The sequence below is a fragment of the Protomyctophum bolini genome (assembly GCF_963924005.1).
Source record: "Protomyctophum bolini genome assembly, chromosome: 2".
NCBI lineage: Eukaryota > Metazoa > Chordata > Actinopteri > Myctophiformes > Myctophidae > Protomyctophum > Protomyctophum bolini.
The window spans coordinates 2,836,009-2,863,526 of record NC_137863.1 but is presented as its reverse complement, the minus strand read 5'-3'; the positions used below and the strand labels follow the sequence as shown (position 1 = coordinate 2,863,526).

The 27,518-nt window shown below is 44.0% G+C and overlaps 3 protein-coding genes across 6 annotated transcripts in view; 1 reads left to right on the top strand and 2 right to left on the bottom strand.

The window, feature by feature from the left end:
* Positions 1-1,764: 1,764 nt before the first annotated feature.
* Positions 1,765-16,212, bottom strand: tada3l (transcriptional adaptor 3-like). 2 transcript variants are annotated; one of them, XM_080791844.1, is made up of 10 exons: positions 15,979-16,212; positions 15,073-15,113; positions 12,893-13,152; positions 11,605-11,852; positions 10,255-10,360; positions 9,306-9,444; positions 7,987-8,090; positions 4,777-4,877; positions 3,149-3,337; positions 1,765-2,004 (listed from the first exon to the last, which is right to left on the bottom strand). In XM_080791844.1, exons 3-10 carry the CDS (start codon positions 13,100-13,102, stop codon positions 1,812-1,814), a joined length of 1,290 nt encoding a protein of 429 aa, XP_080647970.1. In that variant the 5' UTR covers positions 13,103-13,152; positions 15,073-15,113; positions 15,979-16,212; the 3' UTR covers positions 1,765-1,811. The 2 variants fall into 2 exon arrangements, with proteins under 2 accessions (XP_080647970.1, XP_080647971.1); XM_080791845.1 differs by having other exon boundaries at positions 12,893-13,148.
* LOC308334900 (6-phosphofructo-2-kinase/fructose-2,6-bisphosphatase 4-like) overlaps positions 8,923-27,518 on the bottom strand; it is a 55,777-nt gene continuing 37,181 nt past the window's right edge. The window contains exon 15 of one of the 3 annotated variants that reach the window (XR_013965932.1): positions 8,923-8,954. Coding sequence is in view for 1 of the 3 variants with exons in the window: in XM_080791791.1 (XP_080647917.1) it covers positions 27,071-27,130 (60 nt within the window). In the remaining 2 variants the exon portion in view is untranslated. Of the gene's footprint in view, positions 8,955-26,993; positions 27,131-27,518 lie in introns of those variants that run through there. The other 2 variants (XR_013965933.1, XM_080791791.1) reach the window with 2 other exon arrangements.
* On the top strand, positions 17,888-22,995 carry arpc4l (actin related protein 2/3 complex, subunit 4, like). The gene is made up of 6 exons (XM_080773921.1): positions 17,888-17,940; positions 18,638-18,756; positions 19,901-20,012; positions 20,563-20,658; positions 21,297-21,467; positions 21,987-22,995. Exons 1-6 carry the CDS (start codon positions 17,938-17,940, stop codon positions 21,990-21,992), a joined length of 507 nt encoding a protein of 168 aa, XP_080630047.1. The 5' UTR covers positions 17,888-17,937; the 3' UTR covers positions 21,993-22,995.

Below are 27,518 nucleotides of genomic sequence, written 5' to 3'. Positions count from 1 at the left end.
CACAAACTACGACCACATTCGTACTCATTGTTAATCAAAAGAACGAACAAAAACAAAACAAGAGACTAAAGCGTCATTCATAGTCTGGATTTTCGGTGGCGAGGTGACCACCGAACTACAACATGACGTCACGGAGCCGCGGTGAAGAGCAAACCACCGCCACCGCCCCTTCTCTCTGTTTTTACTCACCACCGCTCAACGTTATTTCAGTGGTCACCTCACCACCGGAGCGGTGGTCACCTCACCACTGGAGCGGCGGTCACCTCACCACCAGAGCGGTGGTCACCTCGACACCGGAGCGATGGTCACCTCACCACCGGAGCGGTGGTCACCTCACCACCGGAGCGGCGGTCACCTCGACACCGGAGCGGCGGTCACCTCACCACCGGAGCGGCGGTCACCTCACCACCGGAGCGGCGGTCACCTCACCACCGGAGCGGCGGTCACCTCACCACCGGAGCGGTGGTCACCTCGCCACCGGAGCGGTGGTCACCTCGCCTCCGGAGCGGTGGTCACCTCACCACCGAAAATCCTATGACTATGAATGAGCCCATATGACCCATATCTCTCGTACAGTAACCTCCTGAGTGTTAATTGAACTAATTGTGATGGTGTAAAAGTGGACCCTTATGGTCCATGCTTGTCAAACGAACACTCCGGAGTATGCTGTGCTTCGGTCGGCCTCATTTCAGGTTGCGGATTTCGAATGTCATCAATGCATTGAAAGGGACAAGATGGGCCTGGGCCGTGGCTCAGCGGTCCAGGCACCTTGGGCCTGGGCCGTGGCTCAGCGGTCCAGGCACCTTGGGCCTGGGCCGTGGCTCAGCGGTCCAGGCACCTTGGGCCTGGGCCGTGGCTCAGCGGTCCAGGCACCTTGGCCGGTATAGTCCAAGTCTGGCAGTCTCTCCCCATTTACTGTCAGTCTACCGTCTGTCCCTCTATAAAAAAATATAAAATAAAAGGCGAAAGCCACAAAAAAAACATAAAAAAAAAGAAAGGGACAAGATCACGTTTAATCATTCAAGCATTGAATGCTGCAGTAGACTCAGCTACGGACCTATACCGCAAACCGTCTCCAGCGCGAAACGAATCATCTTGTGACGTTTAGGAGAAATTCTGTACAATGAACTCCAACTTCAGTCTTAACCGGCCACGTAAGTCCCCTAACCTCATATCAGTCTTAACCGGCCACGTAAGTCCCCTAACCTCATGTCAGCCTTAACCAGCCACCAGTCCCCTAACCTCATATCAGTCTTAACCGGCCACGTAAGTCCCCTAACCTCATGTCAGCCTTAACCAGCCACCAGTCCCCTAACCTCATATCAGTCTTAACCGGCCACGTAAGTCCCCTAACCTCATGTCACCCTTAACCAGCCACCAGTCCCCTAACCTCATATCAGTCTTAACCGGCCACGTAAGTCCCCTAACCTCATGTCACCCTTAACCAGCCACCAGTCCCCTAACCTCATATCAGTCTTAAACGGCCACGTAATTAGTTGACAACGCGCGTCGTCGCTGGTAGCTGTGATCAACCGCACAGAATGCAGCCTACCGACCGAGAGATATCGGTGGGTCAGTAGATAAGAGGCTACTGAGGGCTATTCAATGCTCTGATTAAAACGTGAGTTTTTTTGCAATGCAGTGATGGCATTCGAGACCTGAGTGTAGCGGGTCACCCCCTCCCCCTCCCGCCCTATCCATCTATCAATCTATCAATCTATCTATAGACGGGTGTAGCAGGACATCCCCTCCCCCTCCCTATCTATCTATCTATAGACGGGTGTAGCATCCCCTCCCCTCCCCCTCCCCATCTATCCGTCCAGTAGCTTCAGAATGCTGTCTCTCTCCTTCAGGGCCTTCCACGCCTGGTCCTTCTCCTTCTTGGTGGGCGTGCGTTTCTTCTGCCGGGCCGCCATGATGCGGCGGAACCCCTCCATGACCTCGTTGTCGGAGACCCGGACCCTCTGCCTCAGCTCCTGTTTACGCATCTCCTCCTTGGCCAGCCTGGTGGTCAGAAGCAACAGTACAATCAGACAACAGACAATCATCTCCTCCTTGGCCAGCCTGGTGGTCAGAAGCAACAGTACAATCAGACAACAGACAATCATCTCCTCCTTGGCCAGCCTGGTGGTCAGAAGCAACAGTACAATCAGACAACAGACAATCATCTCCTCCTTGGCCAGCCTGGTGGTCAGAAGCAACAGACAATCAGACAACAGACAATCATCTCCTCCTTGGCTAGCCTAGCAGTCAGAAGCAACAGACAATCAGACAACAGACAATCATCTCCTCCTTGGCTAGCCTAGCGGTCAGAAGCAACAGACAATCAGACAACAGACAATCATCTCCTCCTTGGCCAGCCTGGTGGTCAGAAGAAACGGACAAAACAAACAAAACAAAAAGACGGCCATTGTCACAATAATCACTTGAAACAACTGGAACTTGATGTGGGAACTATTTTTTAGTTGAGCTGCGAAGCGACAATTATGGTAGGCCTAATAAACAAATTGCCCGGTTTGTCACTCCACAAATATGTGCACCAGAGGGTGCTGAAGAGGCTCAACTAACATGGTGAATGAATACGTGTATAACTATGCACAACTCTAGGTTGCCTAGTAGTTCTAATTCTAACAGTGCTATTCAATAAAAAGAAGGATACATCTTTATATTGTGGCACCTCGGAGAGATCCTTATGGGAAGCCATGCCGTTATTAGACTCTTGTTTATGCCATTAAAACCTGGCAGATTCTTCTACAGTTTTCTCAAAAGCCTATGTTTCTATATCAGTGGTGCTCAAACATTTTCATGTCAACGACATTTTATCGATTTAGCAGCCAACCCCCACCCGAAAATATGTTGTTTCCAGGGACCTCCCAGAAAGCAAAGATTTGAGTTTGAAATTAATATATATTCAAAGATTTGCACACATTTTCACAATCTTTCAAAAATAGCAAGCTCGTAGCGCGGCATTCGGTGCCGCGCTTACGAGCTTGTAGATCTGCTATTTTTCAACAGATAAAGCTTAAAAATAATCGTTAAAGTGGTCAAAAGCTATAAGGGGACACAGATGCGTCGTCCTCAGGTCTAAATGGGTCATTGATGTTATCTCTGTGGATGCACGTCCGTCCGGCCGTCTGTCTGTCCTCACCGGAGCAGCTCCTGCTTGCGGGATCTGTTGTGAGCGCTCAGAGCTTTGAGCTCCGCCTGCCTCTTGTGGAGCTCAGCCAGGACCTCGTCCTCGGAGTCTCCTCCCGCTGGACGCTCCTCGGAGTCCAGCAGCCCCTGGGACACCAGCTCCTCCTTGATGCGCGCCTCCAGGGAGCGCGTGTGAGGAGCGCTGGAGGAGAACAGGTGGGTTATATTATTGGGCTACATCATCATGGGAATAAAAAGCAAAAAAAAAAATCTCAAGACTGCAAAAATGCAATGATGATCGTTTCATAGGCCCCGACCGGCTGAAGAAATCGTGACATTTTTGCAAGACCATGCATGTTTCTGGAAGATGCTTCTAAACCTAGTATTCTATTGCTAGTTTTGATCACTTCAAATGCTCTAATGAGCTTGTAGATCGGCTATTTTCTGTGCACAGCATGCTTTCAGAGAAGAGCTTCTGTGGAATCCAAATGACTGAAATCAGTCCTCTTCTACTACAGTGAACTGTAGAGTGACTGATGTTTAGTCTGCCTCAAACGTTACTCTTTTACCTGCTTTTTACTAACACTAACTTTATAAACATCGATGAACCTGTGTACCGGTAGTTTATGGCTGCTCCAACAGTAGAGATGAACCTGTGTAGTTTATGGCTGCTCCAACAGTGGTGGCAACATTCAACTGTCCCAAGCATGTATTCCGCTGGGTGGCATATTCCGTTGAAAATGAGACTATGGCTATAATCTAAAACAGGGGTTCTCGACCAAAGACATATAAATGTCCGATCGCGACGGCCTTTACTGCATGTCTTCCCCCCCATCTCTCTCCCCATTTCCTATCAGCCTACTGTCTGTCCCTCCATACAAAATATAAAATAAAGGCGAAAGCCACAAAAAAACATTAAAAAAAAGAGAAATCTTTCCCGAGATTCCTTTGCGAAGCACCGCGGAAGCATGACTGTGCGTCACAGAGAGCATGTTCGTGGTCTGATAAGTCAGATGCGCTGTGATTGGCCAGTAGTCACTTGAGTGACGTGCCTTGCACACTTCCCGTGTACTTCCTCCCCCAGTGTAAATTGTTCCGCACCTCCTTCGACACACATGGCTCCAACGAACTGCAGCCGCCAATGAGGCATCTATTTTTTTTTAAATATCTATGTTCTCAACGTTATTGGCTGGGGATCCCCGGAAATGCTATATGGCCATGTCTCGCGACCTTGTATAATGTGGGGCCCCCCGAAAATACTTTGACGACCCCCAGGTTGAGAAGTACCCCTGATCTAAAACAAGTACTAGTCACTATAATAGATTTTATGTTTTAGGTGTGTACACTGAATTACTAAACATACAATATCCAGATGTACAGTTAATTAGCAAGAAGCATGTGGCTGCCTGATGCTACTCAAGGTACTAAGATGTCCCACAATGCATTGCTGTTGTCGCAGTATTTCCTTCAATGGGAATGGGAATACCGTTTTGAACAATTTGATTGAGAGAAAGGTGAACTGCAAGAAAATCAATCATGTGACCGTAATAAACTAGCAAACAAATTATATCAGCATAGGATTTAAAGTAAATTTAATATTGTACCAGAGATGATGTGTAATGTATACTGTAAATACAGTACCTGAAAGCTTTGCCCTGGCTTCGAGGAGACGTCCCAGCTCCATCGTCCTTCCCGGTAATGTCTGGAATGGGAGAGTCCTCCATGGGCGAGATTATGTTCTCCTGCCATCAGCACACAGTCACACATCAGAGAGGAGGAGTCACAGAGAACACACAACGGAACACAGTCACACATCAGTCAGGAGGAGTCACAGAGAACACACAACGGAACACAGTCACATATCAGTCAGGAGGAGTCACAGAGAACACACAACGGAACACAGTCACATATCAGTCAGGAGGAGTCACAGAGAACACACAACGGAACACAGTCACATATCAGAGAGGAGGAGTCACAGAGAACACACAACGGAACACAGTCACATATCAGAGAGGAGGAGTCACAGAGAACACACAACGGAACACAGAGATTATGTTCTCCTGCCAGCACACAGTCACATATCAGTGAGGAGGAGTCACAGAGAACACACAACGGAACACAGTCACATATCAGAGAGGAGTCACAGAGAACACACAACGGAACACAGTCACACATCAGAGAGGAGGAGTCACAGAGAACACACAACGGAACACAGTCACATATCAGAGAGGAGGAGTCACAGAGAACACACAACGGAACACAGTCACATATCAGAGAGGAGTCACAGAGAACACACAACGGAACACAGTCACACATCAGAGAGGAGGAGTCACAGAGAACACACAACGGAACACAGTCACATATCAGAGAGGAGGAGTCACAGAGAACACACAACGGAACACAGTCACATATCAGAGAGGAGGAGTCACAGAGAACACACAACGGAACACAGTCACATATCAGAGAGGAGGAGTCACAGAGAACACACAACGGAACACAGTCACACATCAGAGAGGAGGAGTCACAGAGAACACACAACGGAACACAGTCACATATCAGTGAGGAGGAGTCACAGAGAACACACAACGGAACACAGTCACATATCAGAGAGGAGGAGTCACAGAGAACACACAACGGAACACAGTCACATATCAGAGAGGAGGAGTCACAGAGAACACACAACGGAACACAGTCACATATCAGTGAGGAGGAGTCACAGAGAACACACAACGGAACACAGTCACATATCAGAGAGGAGGAGTCACAGAGAACACACAACGGAACACAGTCACATATCAGAGAGGAGGAGTCACAGAGAACACACAACGGAACACAGTCACACATCAGAGAGGAGGAGTCACAGAGAACACACAACGGAACACAGTCACATATCAGAGAGGAGGAGTCACAGAGAACACACAACGGAACACAGTCACATATCAGAGAGGAGGAGTCACAGAGAACACACAACGGAACACAGTCACATATCAGAGAGGAGTCGTCACAGAGAACACACAACGGAACACAGTCACATATCAGAGAGGAGGAGTCACAGAGAACACACAACGGAACACAGTCACATATCAGAGAGGAGTCGTCACAGAGAACACACAACGGAACACAGTCACATATCAGTCAGGAGGAGTCACAGAGAACACACAACGGAACACAGTCACATATCAGAGAGGAGGAGTCACAGAGAACACACAACGGAACACAGTCACATATCAGAGAGGAGGAGTCACAGAGAACACACAACGGAACACAGTCACATATCAGAGAGGAGGAGTCACAGAGAACACACAACGGAACACAGTCACATATCAGTGAGGAGGAGTCACAGAGAACACACAACGGAACACAGTCACATATCAGAGAGGAGGAGTCACAGAGAACACACAACGGAACACAGTCACATATCAGAGAGGAGGAGTCACAGAGAACACACAACGGAACACAGTCACATATCAGAGAGGAGGAGTCACAGAGAACACACAACGGAACACAGTCACATATCAGAGAGGAGGAGTCACAGAGAACACACAACGGAACACAGTCACATATCAGTCAGGAGGAGTCACAGAGAACACACAACGGAACACAGTCACATATCAGTCAGGAGGAGTCACAGAGAACACACAACGGAACACAGTCACATATCAGTCAGGAGGAGTCACAGAGAACACACAACGGAACACAGTCACATATCAGTCAGGAGGAGTCACAGAGAACACACAACGGAACACAGTCACATATCAGAGAGGAGGAGTCACAGAGAACACACAACGGAACACAGTCACACATCAGAGAGGAGGAGTCACAGAGAACACACAACGGAACACAGATACAGAACAAACACCATATTGTTTTGGTCATGTGATTAAAGCATCATGTTTGAGAACGGTCAGGTTCACTTGTACAAATGCCTCATAAATCAGTAGTTCTCAAACTATTTAGCAATTCTAAATTATTCAAAGATTTTCATTAGTGATGCACCGATCTATCGTCCACATAAATCGGTATCGGCCGATGTTGCTGTTGCTGCAAATACAACTGACATTTAACGATGGCAGTAGCCGATGTTTATCTGTTGTTGACGCATACATTTTGCATTGGCTATGTTGGTTATCATTCTGCAGTCTACCAAGCTGTAGATTTGAACATGTATTCCCTGTATTGCATTATGTATTTGTTTCTCTGGCACAAAAAGGGGATATAAAAACAACAAAAACTAAATAATAAACATACATAGGTATCAGTATCGGCTAAATTGTTATTTTAAACATCTGTATCAGCCAAGAATTTCCATATCGGTGGATCACAAATTTTCATATCTGCCATTTTTTTAACCCATTCTGACCGGGAACCCGTTTTGGTGTTAGCATCATGTTATGCTTTAGCTATTGAAAAATAGCAGATCTACAAGCTCATAGCGCGCCACCGAGTGGCGCGCTACGAGCTTGTAGGTCTGCTATTTTTGAAAAATCGAAGAACGACTGACATTTTTAGAATCTGATCTCAGGTCAGAATGGGTTAATCAGAGCAGTGTGTGTCCAGTGGAAACCTCGTATGAATCTGATCTCAGGTCAGAATGGGTTAATAGCCATCCAATCATCATCCAATCATCCAATCAAGTGATGAACATATATTCTGTCCTATGTCACTTTTTGATTATGCCTGAAGAAGGTCAAAGGTCAGTAGACCCAAAGCTTGCTAAATAAATACATTGATTGTGCAACAGATCTGAGTGTGCGGAGCTTCCCTTTATTTTTTCAGAATGGCCAACGCTAAAATCTAAAAAAAATGACACAGATGCTTTACTGGTATTAATGGGTTAGTTGTGTGTCTCACCTCCACCAGGGCCTGGAGCAGGCGCTGTGTGAGCGGGCCGAAGGGACAGCCGTCTTCTGGAGAGTCGTGTTGGGCCTCGGACTTCTTCAGCAGAGAGTCCACGTCTGGAGGAAGACCACCAGCAGACATCAAGTTAATCAATAACCTAAAATATGATAATCAATAACCAGCTGGTGCACGCACGGTGGAGCTAAAAGATGATAATCAATAACCAGCTGGTGCACGCACGGTGGAGCTAAAATATGATAATCAATAACCAGGTGGTGCACGCACGGTGGAGCTAAAAGATGATAATCAATAACCACGTGGTGCACGCAGGGTGGAGCTAAAATATGATAATCAATAACCACCTGGTGCACGCACGGTGGAGCTAAAATATGATAATCAATAACCACCTGGTGCACGCAGGGTGGAGCTAAAAGATGACCATCAATAACCACGTGGTGCACGCAGGGTGGAGCTAAAAGATGACCATCAATAACCACGTGGTGCACGCAGGGTGGAGCTAAAAGATGACCATCAATAACCACCTGGTGCACGCACGGTGGAGCTAAAAGATAACCATCAATAACCACCTGGTGCACGCACGGTGGAGCTAAAAGATAACCATCAATAACCACCTGGTGCACGCAGGGTGGAGCTAAAAGACCACACAGGTTTCACAGTTGCTGTAACCGTGTTGATTTTGTCTACTAAAACTATGACGAAAAATGTCCATCGACTGCTTTTTTTCCACTGACTAAGGGCCGATTCATACTCCTGTTTTACCGCTGTTTCGGCACTGTAGTGTTCGGCACTGTAGTGTTGCCGAAATGATTTCGGCTCGTCAGAAATTTTCAGTAGCACCGAAGAGACGACTTTAGGACAGTACCCCCCCCCCCCCCGAACCTCAAATGACGTCGTAGGCTCTACAGCACCGAACCGAGTTTTATTCGGCTCTAAAATAGGAGTATGAATCGGCCCTAAGACTAATCAAAAAATAAATAAAAAAACTAAGCTATGATGACTAAAACTACAACTAAATATACTGACAATTTCGTCAACAAATAAAAACTAGACTAAAATGTAAAAGGGAGCGACTAGTGGAGAAGAGATCCAGTAGAACTAAAAGTAATTTTATGCTGCAACATGTTGTGAGCTTGTAGATCGGATATTTACAGCATGCAAAGTGTAAAATCCACCATTATGACTCCATCAAGGCCTGCTAAAAAAGGTTAGTCAACAAAATCAACTGTAGATTTAGTATGAAATATGACTAAAACTAAATTAAATTTGATTCACAAGACTATGACTAAAAAAACCGAAATAAAAAAATGTACCCTTGGCATCCAGCTCAGAGAGAGGTCCTCCTCCCGTCAGGTTCTTCTTCTTGTCGTTGGCCCGCGCTCCTTCCCTCTGCTCCTCCAGAAGGTCCTCCTGGGCCCAGCGCTGGGAGTAGTGTTTCCCAAGAGCTGGGATCTAAAGAGGCCCACATGCCGTCTGTTATCCACAATTAACTAACTATTCAACTAACCCTAACCCAGCGCTGGGAGTAGTGTTTCCCCAGAGCTGGGATCTAAAGAGGTCCACATGCCGTCTGTTATCCAACAATTAACTAACTATTCAACTAACCCTAACCCAGCGCTGGGAGTAGTGTTTCCCCAGAGCTGGGATCTAAAGAGACCCACATGCCGTCTGTTATCGACAATTAACTAACTATTCAACTAACCCTAACCCAGCGCTGGGAGTAGTGATTCCCCAGAGCTGGGATCTAAAGAGACCCACATGCCGTCTGTTATCCAACAATTAACTAACTATTCAACTAACCCTAACCCAGCGCTGGGAGTAGTGTTTCCCCAGAGTTATTTCATGCCGTCTGTTATCGACAATTCTGGTCCAGTGGTTTCCAACCCTTTTCACATCAAGCCACCATTATGTATTCGGCATTTGAGCCACGGACCACCGTTTGATGACATTTAGCCTCTCGGACCCAAAACTTAGAATGTTTTGTTGTCGGTTGGATAACATTTTGTCCACAAAAAAAAACATTGTTAAACTCTCAAGAATTAAAGATCTATAATTTTGGTTACCAACTCTCCTTCATTTAGCTGGGGACCCCCTGGAACCCCCTTAAGGGCCACTGGGGACCACCTGGAACCCCCTCAAGGACCACTGCCGGATGTTTTAGGGAAGCTTCTGACAAACTCTTGTGTACATGTCATGCACTATATGCATTATAATTTTTTGTTTTTTGTTCATATATTCTATATGAATGGCTTTAAGTCATACTTTGTAATATTCAGCCTCATCATCCGGGGCCTTCAGAAGTTCCTCCAGCACTCGGATCTCTTCATTGGTGATGTCAGCACAGTACGGTTCAACCGACGCCCAAAATCTGCAGAAAAAAAATAATAAATGTAAGATTTCAACATTTCATATAAAGAATAATAATGAATCCTCCCACCCTTGAATTTGCATGCATGACCTTATAATATATCTGACCTTTCAGGAAAACATTCAAGTAAAGTAGACTTTTATACTTGTAGAGGTATGTATTCTGCTGTTATAGTACAACCTAGATGGTGTATATCCCTGTCTAGGCCTCTAGGGGGTGTCGTAAGACAGTATAAAGGATCGAGCAATGCAGACTTGCAGAGTGAAAAAATGAGGAGACACCAGATATATAATTACACTGCCCTACAAAGATATACAATTAAAGATATATATAATTACACTGCCCTTCAAAGATATATAATTAAAGATATATAATTACACTGCCCTTCAAAGATATATAATTAAAGATATATAATTACACTGCCCTTCAAAGATATATAATTAAAGATATATAATTACACTGCCCTACAAAGATATACAATTAAAGATATATATAATTACACTGCCCTACAAAGAGATACAATTAAAGATATATAATTACACTGCCCTTCAAAGATATATAATTAAAGATATATAATTACACTGCCCTTCAAAGATATATAATTAAAGATATATAATTACACTGCCCTACAAAGATATATAATCAAAGATATACAATTAAAGATATATAATTACACTGCCCTACAAAGATATATAATCAAAGATATACAATTAAAGATATATAATTACACTGCCCTACAAAGATATACAATTAAAGATATATAATTAAAGATATATAATTACACTGCCCTACAAAGATATATAGTTAAAGATATATAATTAAAGATATATAATTACACTGCCCTACAAAGATATATAGTTAAAGATATATAATTAAAGATATATAATTAAAGATATATATAATTACACTGCCCTACAAAGATATATAGTTAAAGATATATAATTAAACATATATAATTACACTGCCCTACAAAGATATATAGTTAAAGATATATAATTAAACATATATAATTACACTGCCCTACAAAGCCAGTGCCGTAACTACGGGACAAAACATAACTGATAATGGCTTTAAAAAGTGTTTCAACTGGTCAGACAAATAATTTATATTCCACTAATTTTGTAAATTATGTTCTTGAGATCATTGTTTATCCCCCAAAAATCAATCACGAAGGCTAATTTTGAGCTTTTGGCATACACAAAGAACAGCGTACAATATCAGTGAATAGTTGTCGTTTTGCTGACCTGTTCGGGGCGTCGTTCTTCGGAGTGCGGGGGATCTCTTGGGACTCTTCGGTGAGCTCGTATCCGTGGACTTTGGCCTGGAGGTTTTTGGTCTTGGACCTGCCGGGCCCGGGGCCCGGCGCGTGGCCGCCTTTACCGTCCAACTTCTGTTTTTTGGGTTTGTGGCGAGACGAGGCAGAGGGGTCGGGGTCTTTACCCAGCTTCAGGAAGCGCTTGTCTCCCTTCTTGTCCTGCCAGTCTGTGAGGATCTGGGAAATATAGCATGATCAAAGTCAAAGTCGTACCATTTGTCACACACGTTAACGCAGTGAAATTTGCTCGGAAGGAAGTCATTTGATTAGTTGATTTGATCCCAAATCCAACCCTTTGATGCTGAGTGCCAAGCAGGGAGGCATTGGGTCCCATTTTACAGTCTTTGGTATGACCCGGCCGAGGATCAAACCCCGACCTCCCAGTTTCAGGGCGGACACTCTAACCACAAGGCCACTGTCTGGTCATGATGGCTTTAACGTTTCCTTCATCATTTTAACTCAAATCTTTGCTCCTGGAGGGGTCCCTGCCTCCCTGGAACAACATATTTTCAGATGGGGGTCGGCGGCCAATTACATACATTTTTCCGGGTCTCCTTGACATGAAAATGTTTGGGAATGACTGACATAGAAACATAGAGGCCTTTCTGTGTGGAGTTTGCATGTTCTCCCCGTGTCCCCTAGGGTAGGTAGCCTCACAAAAAACATGCAGTAATCCTGGTCACTATACTGCCTCCCCCTGGCCAGCCGGGGCGCCTGATGGAGGGGGAAAGGAACTGGTCTCTATACTGTCTCCCCCTGGCCAGCCGGGGCGCTGGAGGCGATGGAGGGAAATGGAGGGAAAGGAACTGGTTGGAATAACGTGTTCCTTCCACGCGCTACGTCCAACCAGGGAAACTCCCCCCTGTCAGGTGTAAAGGAGCAACTTGGACACTCAGGCATGAAGGAAACATGAGTTCAAGTCCGTTGCTCTCCCCTTGTCCCCCATATATGGGGACTAGGTTGGTCTCCCCTTGTCCCCCATATATGGGGACTAGGTTGGTCTCCCCTTGTCCCCCATATATGGGGACTAGGTTGGTCTCCCCTTGTCCCCCATATATGGGGACTAGGTTGGCGGAGGGTGTGTAGAGCCCAGGATCACATTAGATGATTGACACAGGGGTGAAGAATGGGTTACAAAATCGTGGGATAAAAAAAAAAAAAAAAAAAATGTTTTGTAGAATGGTCCTCAGGTCTTAAATGGGTTAAGGTCCTCCTACCTGTCTCTGTTCCTCCAGCGCTCTGAGACGCCGGCTGGCCGACGACAGGAGAGTCTCCAGCTCCAGCTGCAGCGTGTCCAGCTCCTCGATGCCGATCCCGTCGTCCTCCGAGCGGCCCAGCACGGCCGTGTAGCGGGGACACACTTTGACGTGCTCCACGGGCTTGAAGTCATAGTACTTCAGCGGGGGGCAGTCCTTCAGCTCACTCATGTTCTCTCACGGCCCGGGGCAGCAGAAGAAGAAGTCTAGGAATGTTCTATCTAGAAGAATAAAAGATTCAAGAGGAGAGACTTCATGGTTTTAGTGGTGGGAGATGATGAGTAAAAAATTACTGATATTTTCAAAAGGTTTTTGTATACTTTTTGAAAACTTGTGAAATGGGACATTCTGCATAACGAGCACTTTGACTTTTGGTACTTTAACCCATTTTGGGCGGGAACCCCTTTTGGTGTTTTAATTAAACATTGTTATAATTTAGCTATTGAAAAATAGCAAGCTTGTAGGTCTGAAAAAATCGTGAGAATGTGGCGCAAATCCTGACATTTTATGAATTTCGACGTCAGGCCTGAATGGGTTAATAACCCATTTAGACCTGACGTCGACAGTTTTCTGAAAAACCTTATGTTTCTGTATCAGTGGTGCTCAATATTTCATGTCAAGGACCCCAAATCTTATGTAATATGCCTCCACCCCCCCCCCCCATCTGAAAACATGTTGTTCCAGGGACCTCCCCAGAAGCAAAGATTTGAGTTAAAATGTTCACTCTGTAATAATATATATTCAAAGATTGATTCAAAGATGCCGCGCTATGAGCTTGTAGATCTGCTATTTTTCAATAGCTAAAGTATAACACAATGCTTTAAAACACCAAAAGGGTTTCCTGCCCAAAATACATTTTGATGCAGATACTTTTGCATTTATACTCAGGTACACTTTGAATACGGGACAGAGTACATCTACATTGCAGTATTTGATTGACTTTTACTTAAGTGAAAAATGCGAGTACTTTTTCCATCACAGGTTGAAGTACAGAACATTACATTATCTTATCCATCAGTACTCCTCACTCATGTCTTCCAACAACCTCTGCAGATGTGCTCTCAGTATGCAGTGTTTCCCCTGTATGTATTACCGGCATTATGCATTATTGTGTGGTCAGTCATCATAATTTTTCGACCGCGGTCGAGATCATGGATTTCACAATGCCACAACGCCAGACTTCCCAGTCCTTCATTACCATCCCCAGTTCCTGCTTACTGATGCCTGTGTCCCTATAGCGATGACATCAGGGAACGACAGTTTTCAACCTCTGGTCTGCTTTGAGGCAGAGACTCCAGAGAAGAAGGGAAGATATAACTTAATTGTCGGCTCTGTCTGTAGCAGTGGCCGGCAAACTGTGTTCTTCTGAATTGACTACTAGTGAAGAAACACGGGGAAGGTTGACCGTATATTAGATCAGTCGATGGGTGGACTAGTGAAGAAACACGGGGAAGGTTGCCGTATATTAGATCAGTCGATGGGTGGACTAGTGTAGAAACACGGGGAAGGTTGACCGTATATTAGATCAGTCGATGGGTGGCTCTTCCAAGACAGATTTTGCGCCTCTCATTAGAAGGCGGGTGTAAGTGCCATCCAACCGTTTCTCTTGTTTCTTTGAAAGTGTCCAATTTTATTATGTGGTGGGCCACCTGCCACCACAGCATGATGTTTTAGTAGGTGGCGCGCGTGTGCACTGTGGTCGGGTCAGGCGCATGCATGCGTGCTGCACGAGTGTTCATGTGTGAAAGCTCCCCCCCCAACACTATCAGCTTCTGGCTAAGGGAAACACTGGGATGTGTTTAATACGTTTTGACATGTGACACTGCCTGGTGTCACTTTGGTCTCCAAGCTCACCATTTTGCCTGCAAAGCAACTCAACTGATGACCACTCACCACAGGGAACCTATTCAACAGAGGTCTACTTAATTCACAACACAGCCTCCATTGTAATAAAGGTTCCAAGTGCTTTCACACCTCACTAGAACGATGCATGCATCTTGTCCCCGGTAGCCCTGCTCTTTGTGTTTGGGCTTACCATTACAATTACAGGTACAGTATACAAATACAAACATAGTATAGTTCTGTTTAGGATTGTGAGGCGAGCCTACATGTATTGTATACGGTACATCAGTGATACTCACTCAGGTTTCGAGTTATTCCCAGATGGCAGTTCTAGTTTCCCCTGTGAAGAAACAATAGTTTTAGTCCCTGTGTGTGAATCTTGTTCTCCCAGAATACCCTTTCAGTTTCAGGTGTCCCAAAAAACAAGTTTCAAAGACTTCTGATTTTGCATTTCCATTTAGAAGAATGTTTCAAGGAAGCCGATATATATAATCCTGTTTATGCCATTGTAGAAGTGAGCAGGTTTATTCCAATTAGGTCTACTTTGATCTAATTTAATTTTACAGCAAATGTTGTCAGGAGTCCAGACAGGTAGGCATGTCCTTCATTCAACTCAACTCTCACTGGCTGACTGTCTCTGAGACACACACACACACACACTGTGTGTGTAACCTCCCCCCCACACACACACACACACACACACACACACACACACACACACTCTTGAATGTCAATGAATGAGCAGTGCTCCAAAGATAGGCCTATTTGATAACCCGCCTTCTCTCTTTCTCGCACACACTCTCTCTCTCTCTCTCTCTCTCTCTCTCTCTCCCCCTCTCTCTCTTGAATGAGCAGTGCTCCAAAGATAGGCCTGTTTGTTTGATTTGATAACCCGCCTGCTGTCTTTCTCTCACGCACACACGCGCGCGTGCGGCGTACACACACACACACACACACACACACACACACACACACAGATCAGAGCCTCAACATACATTACAACACTATATACAGCAGCATCTCATTGCGCTGTATGTATGGTGCAGACGAGATAAGATCGTTCACACATTTAAATAATGAAATATCCTTTATGGTTCAAAATACGCTCTTCACCTCGGTGTTATTTACATCTATACCCAGGCTCCCAGGATGGAACTTAATGAATGTAATGGGTTTTGCTTTAGAATAACTGTAGTAATATTTACCTTGTCTGAATGGCGGCCATGATGGAAGAAACCATTCCTTCCAGCGTGGGGGTGGCGGTAGTCATTTTACTGCTGCGCAGTTTCTGTTGCTGTTTCACTCAGAAATATATAATCCCGCTAGAAGCCACAATAAAGTAAAACATCTATAACATTATTAGTGCATGCAGCCTTTTAATTTCAGACCAATGTTCGCGTTAAACAACAATTCACCAAATAAAGATGGAAACCAGCAAAGCAAACCTCTTACTTAGAATGAATGGTATCGTCAGTAGAAACCATTAAAATGTAAAGGCGGGGGGTGAGCGGGTACATTAAAGAAATTAGCTATAATGATCAGCTTTATTACCCTTACGGTGTGGGTTTGGTTGTTGTTAGATGGTTGATAATCTGACTTTTATACCAGGCTCGTAATAAAGGATATATTTAACTAATAAATGTGAATGTAAGCAGAAAAACTGTCCTCTCCCCGTTATAGACCGTGGTGGATCATTCCATGTGTATGCTCGTTTTCACAAGCACTGTATCCCCGATTGATTGATTGAAATATTTATTAACAGTTTGCAGAATTACAGTACATTTCAAGCACAAACTCAATACAAAGACTGTTAACTGTGAGTGCACAACCCAATTAAGCATTACACTTGTTTACAACAGGGTCCACCTTGTTCAATTCATCAAAACATTTAGAGACATACAAATAGACACTTCTATATAGTTAAAGAACAGAACAGGAATGCATCATGAAGGAAGCAAAAAGAGGAAAGAAACATATACAGTGAGGGGGAAAAGGGGGGGGGGATTCAGATTTTACAGGGGCCAGTTTCGAATTGCAGCCGTCCGTAGGTGCCCTTTGAGAGAGGTTTTGAAGGAGTCAAGGGATTCACATGTCTTAATGACTGTTGGTAGGGCGTTCCACATTTTGGTGGCATAGGAGCGAAAATAATTTAGTCCCTTGTTTGTTTGTGCCGAATCTGGGTTGTACATGGTTTGTTGCACTCCCTCTGGTGTTGTGAGTGTGGACTTCGTTTACATTAAGGAAGTATTTAGACAGGTATCTTTGTGGTGTATCGAATCTTGTGGACCAGACCCATTGCAAGATGCTGTACTCTGTCGTCGACCCTAAGCCATCCCAGCCTGTCAAAGTGGGCAGGGGTGAGGTGGGTTCGGGGGGTGAGGCCAAGTAGGAGCCTGACCAGTTTGTTTTGGGAGGTCTGGAGCCTTGTTTTAAGGGCCTTTGAGGTGCTGTGGTACCAAGAGCGGAGTTTTTCCCCCCCTCATCCCATTGACCTGAGAAAACGAAGCAAAAATGAGACAAACAAACAAACAATAATAAATAGGGAATAAATAAATTGTAAACAGAGCTTTGTGTCACGTTGCAACAGGCTAACTTATTGGTATACCGTAATTAAGGTCGGAACAAAATAGCAATATTTCACGATTTGCCTGTCACTTGATATAACACTGTAATTTTACCCATAATCATCTATCTATCCATCCATCCATCTATCCATTTATTTATTAAAAAAAGTATAGAGGTGTAATAACACCTGTATTCTTAGCTGTTATGTGCGTCTATAAATGTTCTAATGAATTGAAAATGCAAGACCCTTTTTCTGGTTTTATCTTAGCAGTTTTTGTATTGAATTTTTGACCCCGTACCTTCATGAAATGTACACATTCACATTCTACTATGAATGCAATTTTCAATCAATCAATCAATCAATCAATCAATCAATAAATGAATCAATAAATCTATCAATAAATGAATCAATCAATCAATCAATCAACCAATCAATCAATCAGCTCGGTGCCTGCCTGCCTGCAGAGTGCAGATGTAACCCCTCCACTCCCGGGCCCAGAGGTGCCTCATATGGAGCGCACCCCCAGCTCTGTGCACATTCACGGAAGAGAAGTCCCAGGCGTGGCAGAGGAACTTCCGCCTTGTACAGCAGCAGCAAAATGGTATGTGATGATGATTATTTATTATTATTATTAATCTGAAACAGATCGACTAGTCATTGATTGTATTCATAGCTTAGATTCGAACACCACCTATAGGTTAAACCGAGTCAGTGTTTTCAACCCGTGGGCGGTATGTTTATCGGTAGTATATGGTTATATTATTATTATTATTGCCATAGGCGGAGGCGAACGATGCAGGGCATCCTATCCTACTGTAGCTCTCAGCTGATCGAATGACGGATCATCACTATCGTTTGAATTACATTTGCTGAGTGTCCATCTCTAGCTCTTTAGAATCGGGACGCTTGGTTTAAGTTGGTTCCCCTTTTAGTTTTCGGGACCCTTTTGGTTACCTTTTCTGTATTTGGGACGTCGGTACTGACTTCCCAAATACAGAAAAGGTAACCAAAAGGGTCTACTGTCCTGCTTTTATCAAAAGATCTACGGCTAACCCTATAATAGATCCACTAACTATACTATAACCACAGTCCACAGAGATGAGAATCATAAGATTATAGCTGGCCATCCATCCGTCGATCTCACGACGAGTAGCCTATATAGGTTGGGTTATTATTAGTTAATACACTAAAAGTGACAACTGAAACTTCTCTGGTTTGTTTATTCCGCAATGGTTCCTCCAGCACGCATTGGTTTATTCATTCCATTGAAACGTTGTCCTGGCTTGTCTTGTGTGTAGACAGCGACACTGCGCCCGTACCTGAACGCCGTGAGGGCCACCCTGCAGGCGGCGCTATGCCTGGAGAACTTCTCCTCGCAGGTGGTGGAGAGACACAACAAGCCCGAGGTGGAGGTCAGGTACGTTTGGTTTGAAGCAGTGGCCCCAATTAGCCATTATTGGGCCAGTGGAGCCATAGCCCAGGGTCCAGATTGGACCGCGCGAAATGGCCTTTCATTGGCCATTGCTTTTAAAAAACCACACATTTTTATTTCTATAAATAACCCTTGAGTGTACAAAAGCAGCCAAATCGACTCTTAGTTTAGTAGACCCCCCGCCCCCCCACAAAAAAGGAACGCTGACTGAGGGTCCCACACTTCCTGGACCCCTCACTTTTTAAGAAGTACTGATGATCCCAGTCTCTGGCCCAGCACAGTATACATGCAGTGACTTGTTAAAACATTCAGAAGCGTAACATGTGTGGGCAGGGCTGCATATTATATATGTTTACACCTGGCCAGTAGGGACTTGTGGAGGCTCTCTTTCATAAAGGTGGTGCGTTCACACACACGTGCAGACGCAAAGATAGTCTACCATTCATTGTCAATGGAACAAGTCAGCTACATGAAGATGCAAAGATGCATCTGACATTTGATTTTGTACTAGCTCTGCAAAAGCTGCAACAACTACAGAAACGTTGAGCTGGTTCCAACTTCAGATGCAAGGATACAAATATGCAGTGTAGCTTCGCGTGTGACTGAACGCAGCAATATATATGTCTCAAGCGATTCGATTGTCGTTTAGTTTTCTGCATTGGTATTTATATAGAGATGCATAAAGTGAGTTTAATGTCGTTTAATGCAATGCGATAGGACTTTTCTGTTTGGATGTAATGTAGCCTATATGGGGCGGTCAAGGCCAGAACTTAGTTTTATTTTTGCCACTCGGTACAGTAGGCGTTCCCACAGTAGGCGTTCCCACATAACTTGCGGGTATGTCTCGCCGCATGTGCACACACTCTATCCCTGGCGTTGCAAAAAAAACCTTTTCCTCCACGGGATTTCTATCTCTCTCGTTCACACACACTTTGTTTTGTGGCAGTGAAAATAGATATTACAAGCTCGGGAAGCGTTAGGCACAGCGTGACATGCTGTGCGCTTGTTGTAGATCTGCTATTTTCCAGCCGAAGTTCGGCTGTTATGACATTTTAAGACATGCTGTCTGTGAGAAACTATCTGGTGTTCTTTTTGTAATAGTTTTGTCTCTTTTTTTGGTTTGTTCCAGGAGCAGCAAGGAGCTGCTGCTCCAGCCTGTGGTGGTCAGCCGCAATGAGAAGGAGAAGGTTCTCATCGAGGGCTCCATCAACTCTGTTAGGGTCAGCATTTCTGTCAAGCAGGTCAGTGGAGGAAAGAAAGGACAGACTAGACTAAACCTAACCTCGCGTCACCAGGCTTTCTTTCCACCTCGGAGGAAAAGCCTGGTCTGTGTTCCAAAACCGCCGTCTCGAGCGGATGGTAATTTACGTCGTGTTGTAGTCACTGATTTGTAGTCATCAGGCAGGAAGCCACACGGCGGAATAAGAAAGTACCCATTCATTCATAATACTGATTCCGTCTTGTGGTTTCCTGCCAGATGACTACAAATCATTGACTACAACATGACGAAAGTTACCATCTGCTCCCGACCGGATCATAAACCCGAAATAATTAAGACCTGAGGCCGATTCTACAAAGGGTGTGTTCGGATATGCACACAGGGAATGTGCTCAGTTTCCTGTGTGTGTGTGTGTGTGTGTGTGCTGGGCAGTCACGTCAGAAAGCACACAGAGTGTGGCTTATGTATGTATCATTAACAAATGTCTCTTCTCCTACAATTTTTAGGCCCTACAGAATGTATAAAAAAAAGTGTTCTGGTACATGCTCTGACTGTTAACGAATTACTTTTAGGCTGACGAGATCGAGAAGATCCTGTGCCACAAGTTCATGCGCTTCATGATGATGAGAGCGGAGAATTTCTTCATTCTGAGGAGGAAACCTGTAGAGGTGAGCGACTTGATCCACAACACCAGAGAGGAGGCTTCAGTTCAGCCACCTGTTCTTTACCAAAAGAGGAACTGATATGCAGGCCAGAGATGAGTTGGGGGGGGGGGGGGGGGGGAAGGAAGAAGGCTGTCATGTGACTGTTTACTTTAGGTATCATACATTGATATTGTGTATTATGTATTGATTAATACACAATACTTTAATACGATTCACAATACGATTTTATTTAACACAAAATCATTTTCCAGATAAATACCATACCATACCATACCATCTTTATTTCTATACCACATTTAAATAACAAGTTGTACCAAAGTGCTTTACAATAAAATAATAAAAATCACAACTTCATTAAAAACAAACGACATACAGTACACGGTGTCACTTTCAACATCAAAAGCTCATACTATGCTTGGAAAAGCCAAAGAATAAAAATATGTCTTGAGGCGTGATTTAAACACCTGAAGAGTGGGGGCTTGTCTAAATGACAGATTTTCTTTTCTTTCTTACACAAATCCAGTATTTTTGTTCTTTTTAAATTGTCACCAGTTGTTGGTAAATGTGTGTGTGTGTGTGTGTGTGTGTGTGTTTACCGTGTTTGAACCATGGCTTCTGGTTTGTTTTCCGCTGTGACTCAGGGCTACGACATCAGCTTCCTGATCACCAACTTCCACACAGAGCAGATGTACAAGCACAAGCTGGTGGACTTTGTCATCAACTTCATGGAGGAGATCGACAAGGAGATCAGCGAGATGAAGCTGTCCGTCAACGCCAGGGCCCGCATCGTCGCCGAAGAGTTCCTGAAGAACGTAAGCTACAGCAGTGTGGGGTCCGGGGACCCCCAGGGGGTCCTTGAGGGAGTTCCAGGGGGTCCACAGCTAAATGATAGTTAGGAACCAAATGGACATTGGAATAAAGAATACATTTCGGTTTGCCTGGTGAGCATACAATGCACAGGGCAGATCTGAGAAATAACTGAAATATACAAGAAATGACTTACTGGCATTCATTATTTTGATACTTAAATCTGTAACAAAAATAAAAGCGGAAATAGCTGATAGAAAACATTATGATGAAATAATTGCTATATCTCAGATAATTGGGATTTTAGACGGTTATGTAATGATTGTGACAGGCGCCCTACACGTGTCAAAAGGGTGCCATAAACATGCATTTTTAGTTAATGTAATGTAAATCTGCATGAAAACCAAAGGCTTGTATGTCCCCGCAGGCATCTACCTCCATGATTAACCGTAGGGAAGTTCGTACAGCAGAAAAATGAATGACAGAACCATATCTTTGACGTGGTCCCTTTTTTCTCCTTGCAGTTCTGATGGGGGAAAAAAATGGTGTCCTTCGGTCGTTCCACCGCGAGCACCAGTTTCTCAACGGGGCCAACCATTCAGCACGCAGGGACGGAGACGTATAGGAGTGAACAGCCAATCAGCAACGACAACTATAGATGGAGACCAATCCGGCGACAGATCTCTCTCTCTCGAGCATTTCCCTGTAGTCATGGATATTAAATGGCTGTATATAATGAAATATTTCCCGGTTTCATTTTTTTTTCCCCTTTCTGTCAAGTAGAACAAATCCCCAAACCAAGGCGGGTCCTTAAAAAAAAAAAAGAAACGTATTAATCATGTTGATAACCATGATTACAGGGGCATATAGATAGAGAATGTTTCGTAGCAAATTCTTTGGCCTGTATTGCTTTTATACATTCCGTGTATGCATGACTTTAATGTTTTCATTTGACGTTTTATAATAACATTTATAAAATCAACCTGTTCTCAGGATGCGACATTTCAAAAGCCTATTCGGGTTGTGCTTATATATATAACCTTATATATATAACCACGCCGCACTTCTGTGGCCAACGCGGAAGTGCCTCTAGTTTCTGACCGCCACGGAGGCCTAGCTGCCACTCAAAAGTGGCTACTGGCCAATCACGGCGCGTCCTTTGCACAACTCGCATAGGCTTTGGAATGACGCATTCAGGATACCCGTGTGTTTCATGGGTGGAACATCATGTGTGCGTGGCATCATTTATCAAACTAAATACGAACGCCCCTTTAACCATCATTTAAAGTAAACCTACCCTATCATGTATTTGGTTTCACGTCAAATGGTGAAAATAGCTGACCCGACGCACCACATTGTGAGCGTATAGATCTGCTATTTTCACCTGTTTCTTTTGTTGTTGTTTTTTTTTGCCAAATGTTGGCCTATCACGCCATGCCCCCGAACCGAGACGCGAGTGTTCTGTAGACTAGAGTGTAATTACAGGGAATGGTCACATGACAAAATAAAATAAAACACCATTGTTTATATTTAGATCATTTGTCCGTAGTCGTTCTTTTCCCATTTGAATCCATGTCAGTATTTGTTCCACGTTTGACTAACTTCTTTCTTCACTTGACGTCAGCCTTTAGTCACAGTATGTTACTGTATACAGGGAAACAGTATGTTACCATTTATAACGGTATGTTACCATTTATAACAGTATGTTACCATTTATTTAACAGTATGTTACAGTCTACAGGGAAACAGTGTTTCATTGTATGTTACCGTCTACATTACAGGGAGCCTTTAGTCTTTGTATGTTACTGTATACAGGGAAACAGTGTTGTTTCAGGTGCTGGGAACCGGAAGAGGTGACTGTGAACCAGGAGTCTCTCTTTTTGCTGAGCCTGGGATTCCACGGCTGCTGATGGGGTGCTTGTTTTATAGCGCCGGCTACTACTAGGAGGGTGGGGTTAATATAAACCAGGGGTTGGCAACCTTTTTGACCTGAAGTGCCATGTTTTAATTTACTTGATAATCAGTGTGCCGTATTCAACATGAAGTTTAATTATGTCACCATATGAAATGTAATATTTTCATCTGATTTTGATTGTCCATAGGCTGTACATAACCTTTTTATGTGGCTTATTTTCTTTCACACAGACTCGGAGCCCAGAGTTTGAGTGAATGTATAGAATTGTGTGCAGGGTGTAATTTATATACGGTATACATGTGAGGGGACTTCATTTCACAGACTAAACCTTTTTTGAATACTTCTTTAATATTAAAATAAAAGATCTCTCTCACACACTTGTGCCAGTGTGCCACTACTGACCACCCTCCCGTGCCTGAGGTTGCCTAACCCTAACCTCACAAACTAAACTATGCGCCCCATCAGCGACCATCGACTCCCAGGCTCAGCCAAAAAGGTAGTCCTGTGTGAACCACTGTGGTCTGACTACAGACATGACTACAGACATGAACCACTGTGGTCTGACTACAGACATGACCTACAGACATGACCAAGCACTTTTAATACAAATTCAAATTTCCGCAATTTCCATTTCCGCATTTCCGCAATTTATTTTCGTTCGAGTAATAGTACAACTCTAATAGTATTACTTATAATAATGTAATTAAAGATAACTTCATTCAGATTTATTTATTTTTATTTCATTTTCCAGATTTTTCTTTCTTCTTTTTTTTAGATTTTCATTGGTGGGCCAGTCATAATGGTCCCGCGGGCCTGATGTGGCCCGCGGGCCTGAGGTTGAGTATCACTGCGCTAAGGTGTGCCCCGCCCCCCGGCCCCTGTCTCTCCCCAGTGATTTTCATCCTGTCTGAGTTCTCTATCCTCATTGGATGAAATTGTTATCCTGAGCTGGAAATGCGTACCGGTATTCTGTTTAAGAGATGGAGACATGACCTGAGTGATTATCAGAATTTAGAGCCATTTAACATTTATTTTAAACTATTAACGGAAATCAGTTGCCACACCTTTAATTGTTTGATTGGTGATTAGCCACCTGAGGAAATTGATTCTGCTGTCTGGGGGTGCAACAGTTAATCGAACAAAATTGACTATAAGAAAATAAAATTACCAATTTTAATCAATTTGCTAAAATAGACGATCTGCAACTTCACATGAAGGTAATCAGAATAAAAAAATCTATTGCATTATTTTTGTCAAAGATTATAGTTTATTGGAAAAGGTAATTATCAGCATTTACTGTACCTATTTGCAGGCAGATGAACAGTGAATTGACAAAGACAGCGATAGCACATTTATGTATAAAAAAAATAACACGATTCTATTAGATTGCAGCTTGTTTGGCTTGTGGAGTAAAACCTCAAATATCAGACCGCTCTGAGAAATGGTACATTTCTGCGTTCCAAATGCCTTCGGTTCTTTACAAATTGATAAATACTGTGGAGTGCAAGATTCAATTTGAACATTTGGAATTGGCATTATCAGTCGCATATATCAGGTATCTTTAAAAAACATATTTCGTTTAGCGTCCATAAAACTTCCATATTAATGAATTACATTTTGGCCATATTGGAAATTAGCAGGAAAATAACGAGCTTAATCTATTTTTCGTACCACTGAATCACCACACACAATAGATACGCGCGTTTTATAATTCTCCAATATGTATGAAACATCAAAATTGCACATAATATACCGGTCAAGTCGTCATCATATGCATATAAAACAATCATTTCCCAATACAGTAGCACATCAAACGTACAGTAAAATCACAGGGTTGTGCTGATAAGTCACACAGTTAATAATACTGAACACAACATTAATTAATCTTCAGTATTATACAGTACTTCACTTCACATCAGTGGCGTGCACAGACATTTAGAGGGGCAGGGGTCAGGGGTCAGGGCACAGACATTTAGAGGGGCAGGGGTTAGGGGTCAGGGCACAGACATTTAGAGGGGCAGGTGCTCAAGTGAATAAAAGGGCACCTTTGTGCAGCGCGTGGAACCGTCCGGTTGCCTTAACAGTGTGAGATTGATAGATTTTGGGGCATAGATTAAGAATTGATTAATGTCACCATGGTCCACATACTGTACACAGTGTACAAACAAAAAACTATTAAAGCATTAATTGCTGTCCAGAGGGCAAAGGGCAGGTGCTCTGACTAGCACCACCTAGTGTCTATCTGTGCACGCCACAGCTTCACATGAATATCAACACACGGAAAAAAAACCAAACTATATATACAGTAACGGGAGTTATTAGGGATTAAACCACGACCCCTCTCTGTGCAAGAAGACACACATTCACATTCAACATAGCCGGGTCTACAGTACTGGCAATAATAAGATAACTCTGGAACTCTCAATTATGGATACTCGGACAGGCAATAGACTGACACCATTCAGGGCGGAGTCACCACCCCCAGGGTAAGTTGTGATTCGCTCTCGTTCACTGCAATGCAATTTGCGGCATTTCCAAAACAATATTGCGCAGAGTAGCGATTATCAAACGTATTTGCAATGCCATACGTTGAAAGATCTGTTGCCCCGTGGACAAGGCACGTTACCTCCGCAAGTTAGATATTATCGGCATAGATGTTTGTCCGTAAGGATTGGACCAAGTTGCATTGACAGCCATAGAAAATTCTTACCCCGGGCTAAAACCGGATGTGACATTTGTGGGCGTTCCTGTCTAGCGTGGTGTCAGTCTATTTCCACAGGATACTACCGCAGAGTACTGATTTAAGTTTAACCACATGAACCCTAGTCGTGTCCCTATTCCGGGGGCCAACATCCAGTGAAACTAGGCAACCTGTACAAGCTTGCAAACGCATTGTTGTGAGTTTGTATTTGTAGATTATTTCTGGTGAAGAGATTTGGTTGTAGAGCTAGAGTGCGAGGTCAGGGAGGCCTAGTAAAGACTGGCGTAGGCGTAGTAGGGTGGGGTGGGGGGGAGACTTCACTTCGGTCAACGAAGCATTATATAGACTAGATAAAGTGCCCCTCGGGGCACAGGACTCCACCAGGGCAGGTCAGGTTGTGGCCTCCTGGTGGCGCTAGCGTAACAGGTAATAGGGCTTAAGTGGTTTATTTATACACAAAAGGAGATTGTGTTCTGCAGGAGGAGGAGGAGGTGGGAGTGAGGCAGACACTTGGGTGTGAGTGGGTCGTTTAGTGCACATTGGGACCAAAGGCAGGTTTCTCTGACTGAGAGGCAGAGCGTAGGGAGAGAGAGAGAGAGAGTGGTCCGGCTTCAAACACACGTCGTACGTACACTTGTACAGTATGCTGCTGTTTAGCGTACAGAAGCCAGGTCACCGGTGAGCTGGGACCGTCTCTATGAAGACAGCCAGGTCACTGGGACCGTCTCCATGAGGACAGCCAGGTCACCAGGTCACTGGGACAGTCTCTATGAAGACAGCCAGGTCACTGGGACCGTCTCTATGAAGACAGCCAGGTCACCAGGTCACTGGGACAGTCTCTATGAAGACAGCCAGGTCACTGGGACCGTCTCTATGAAGACAGCCAGGTCACCAGGTCACTGGGACAGTCTCTATGAAGACAGCCAGGTCACTGGGACCGTCTCCATGAAGACAGCCAGGTCACTGGGACCGTCTCCATGAAGACAGCCAGGTCACCAGTGAACTGGGACCGTCTGCAAGGCATCTTCAGTCGTTCGATGGACGTTTACGTTCTGAAAAGAGGAACACAGCTGTGTGTCACACTCATACCCAGGTTGTTTTTTTCTTTTCTTTTCTTTAGAGTTTAGATCTACGTGCACACTGTGCTTGTCAAAACAAGTTTAAAATGAAAAATGTAACACTTTAATCACACAGAATATCTCTGCTGTCGGGAGGAAACCTCATTTTTCAGGAAATTAAAAATATATTTTTTTCAGGAAATTAAGAAAACCTTATATTTTTTAAAAGCAAAGCAATACAGCCTCATCAAAGTTGGTGTTGTAACTTTATATATTGTCAATTACTTCCATGAGAGAGGGGGAGAGGTGGTGGAGGCAGTTGCTTTAGCAGACATTTTGAGGGTCCAATGGAGTTTTGTCCAAAGCACTTTTTACTACCTTT

Excerpts from the sequence above, each read along its gene's own strand:
- tada3l (XM_080791844.1), bottom strand. The coding sequence starts at position 13,102 with ATGAGTGAGCTGAAGGACTGCCCCCCGCTGAAGTACTATGACTTCAAG. Across the intron at positions 4,878-7,986 it reads TGCTCCAGGCCCTGGTGGAG|GAGAACATAATCTCGCCCAT; the intron begins GTGAGACACACA and ends TGCTGATGGCAG. Across the intron at positions 2,005-3,148 it reads CGCAAGCAGGAGCTGCTCCG|GCTGGCCAAGGAGGAGATGC; the intron begins GTGAGGACAGAC and ends TCTGACCACCAG.
- arpc4l (XM_080773921.1), top strand. Across the intron at positions 20,013-20,562 it reads TCAGCATTTCTGTCAAGCAG|GCTGACGAGATCGAGAAGAT; the intron begins GTCAGTGGAGGA and ends AATTACTTTTAG. Across the intron at positions 20,659-21,296 it reads TGAGGAGGAAACCTGTAGAG|GGCTACGACATCAGCTTCCT; the intron begins GTGAGCGACTTG and ends GCTGTGACTCAG.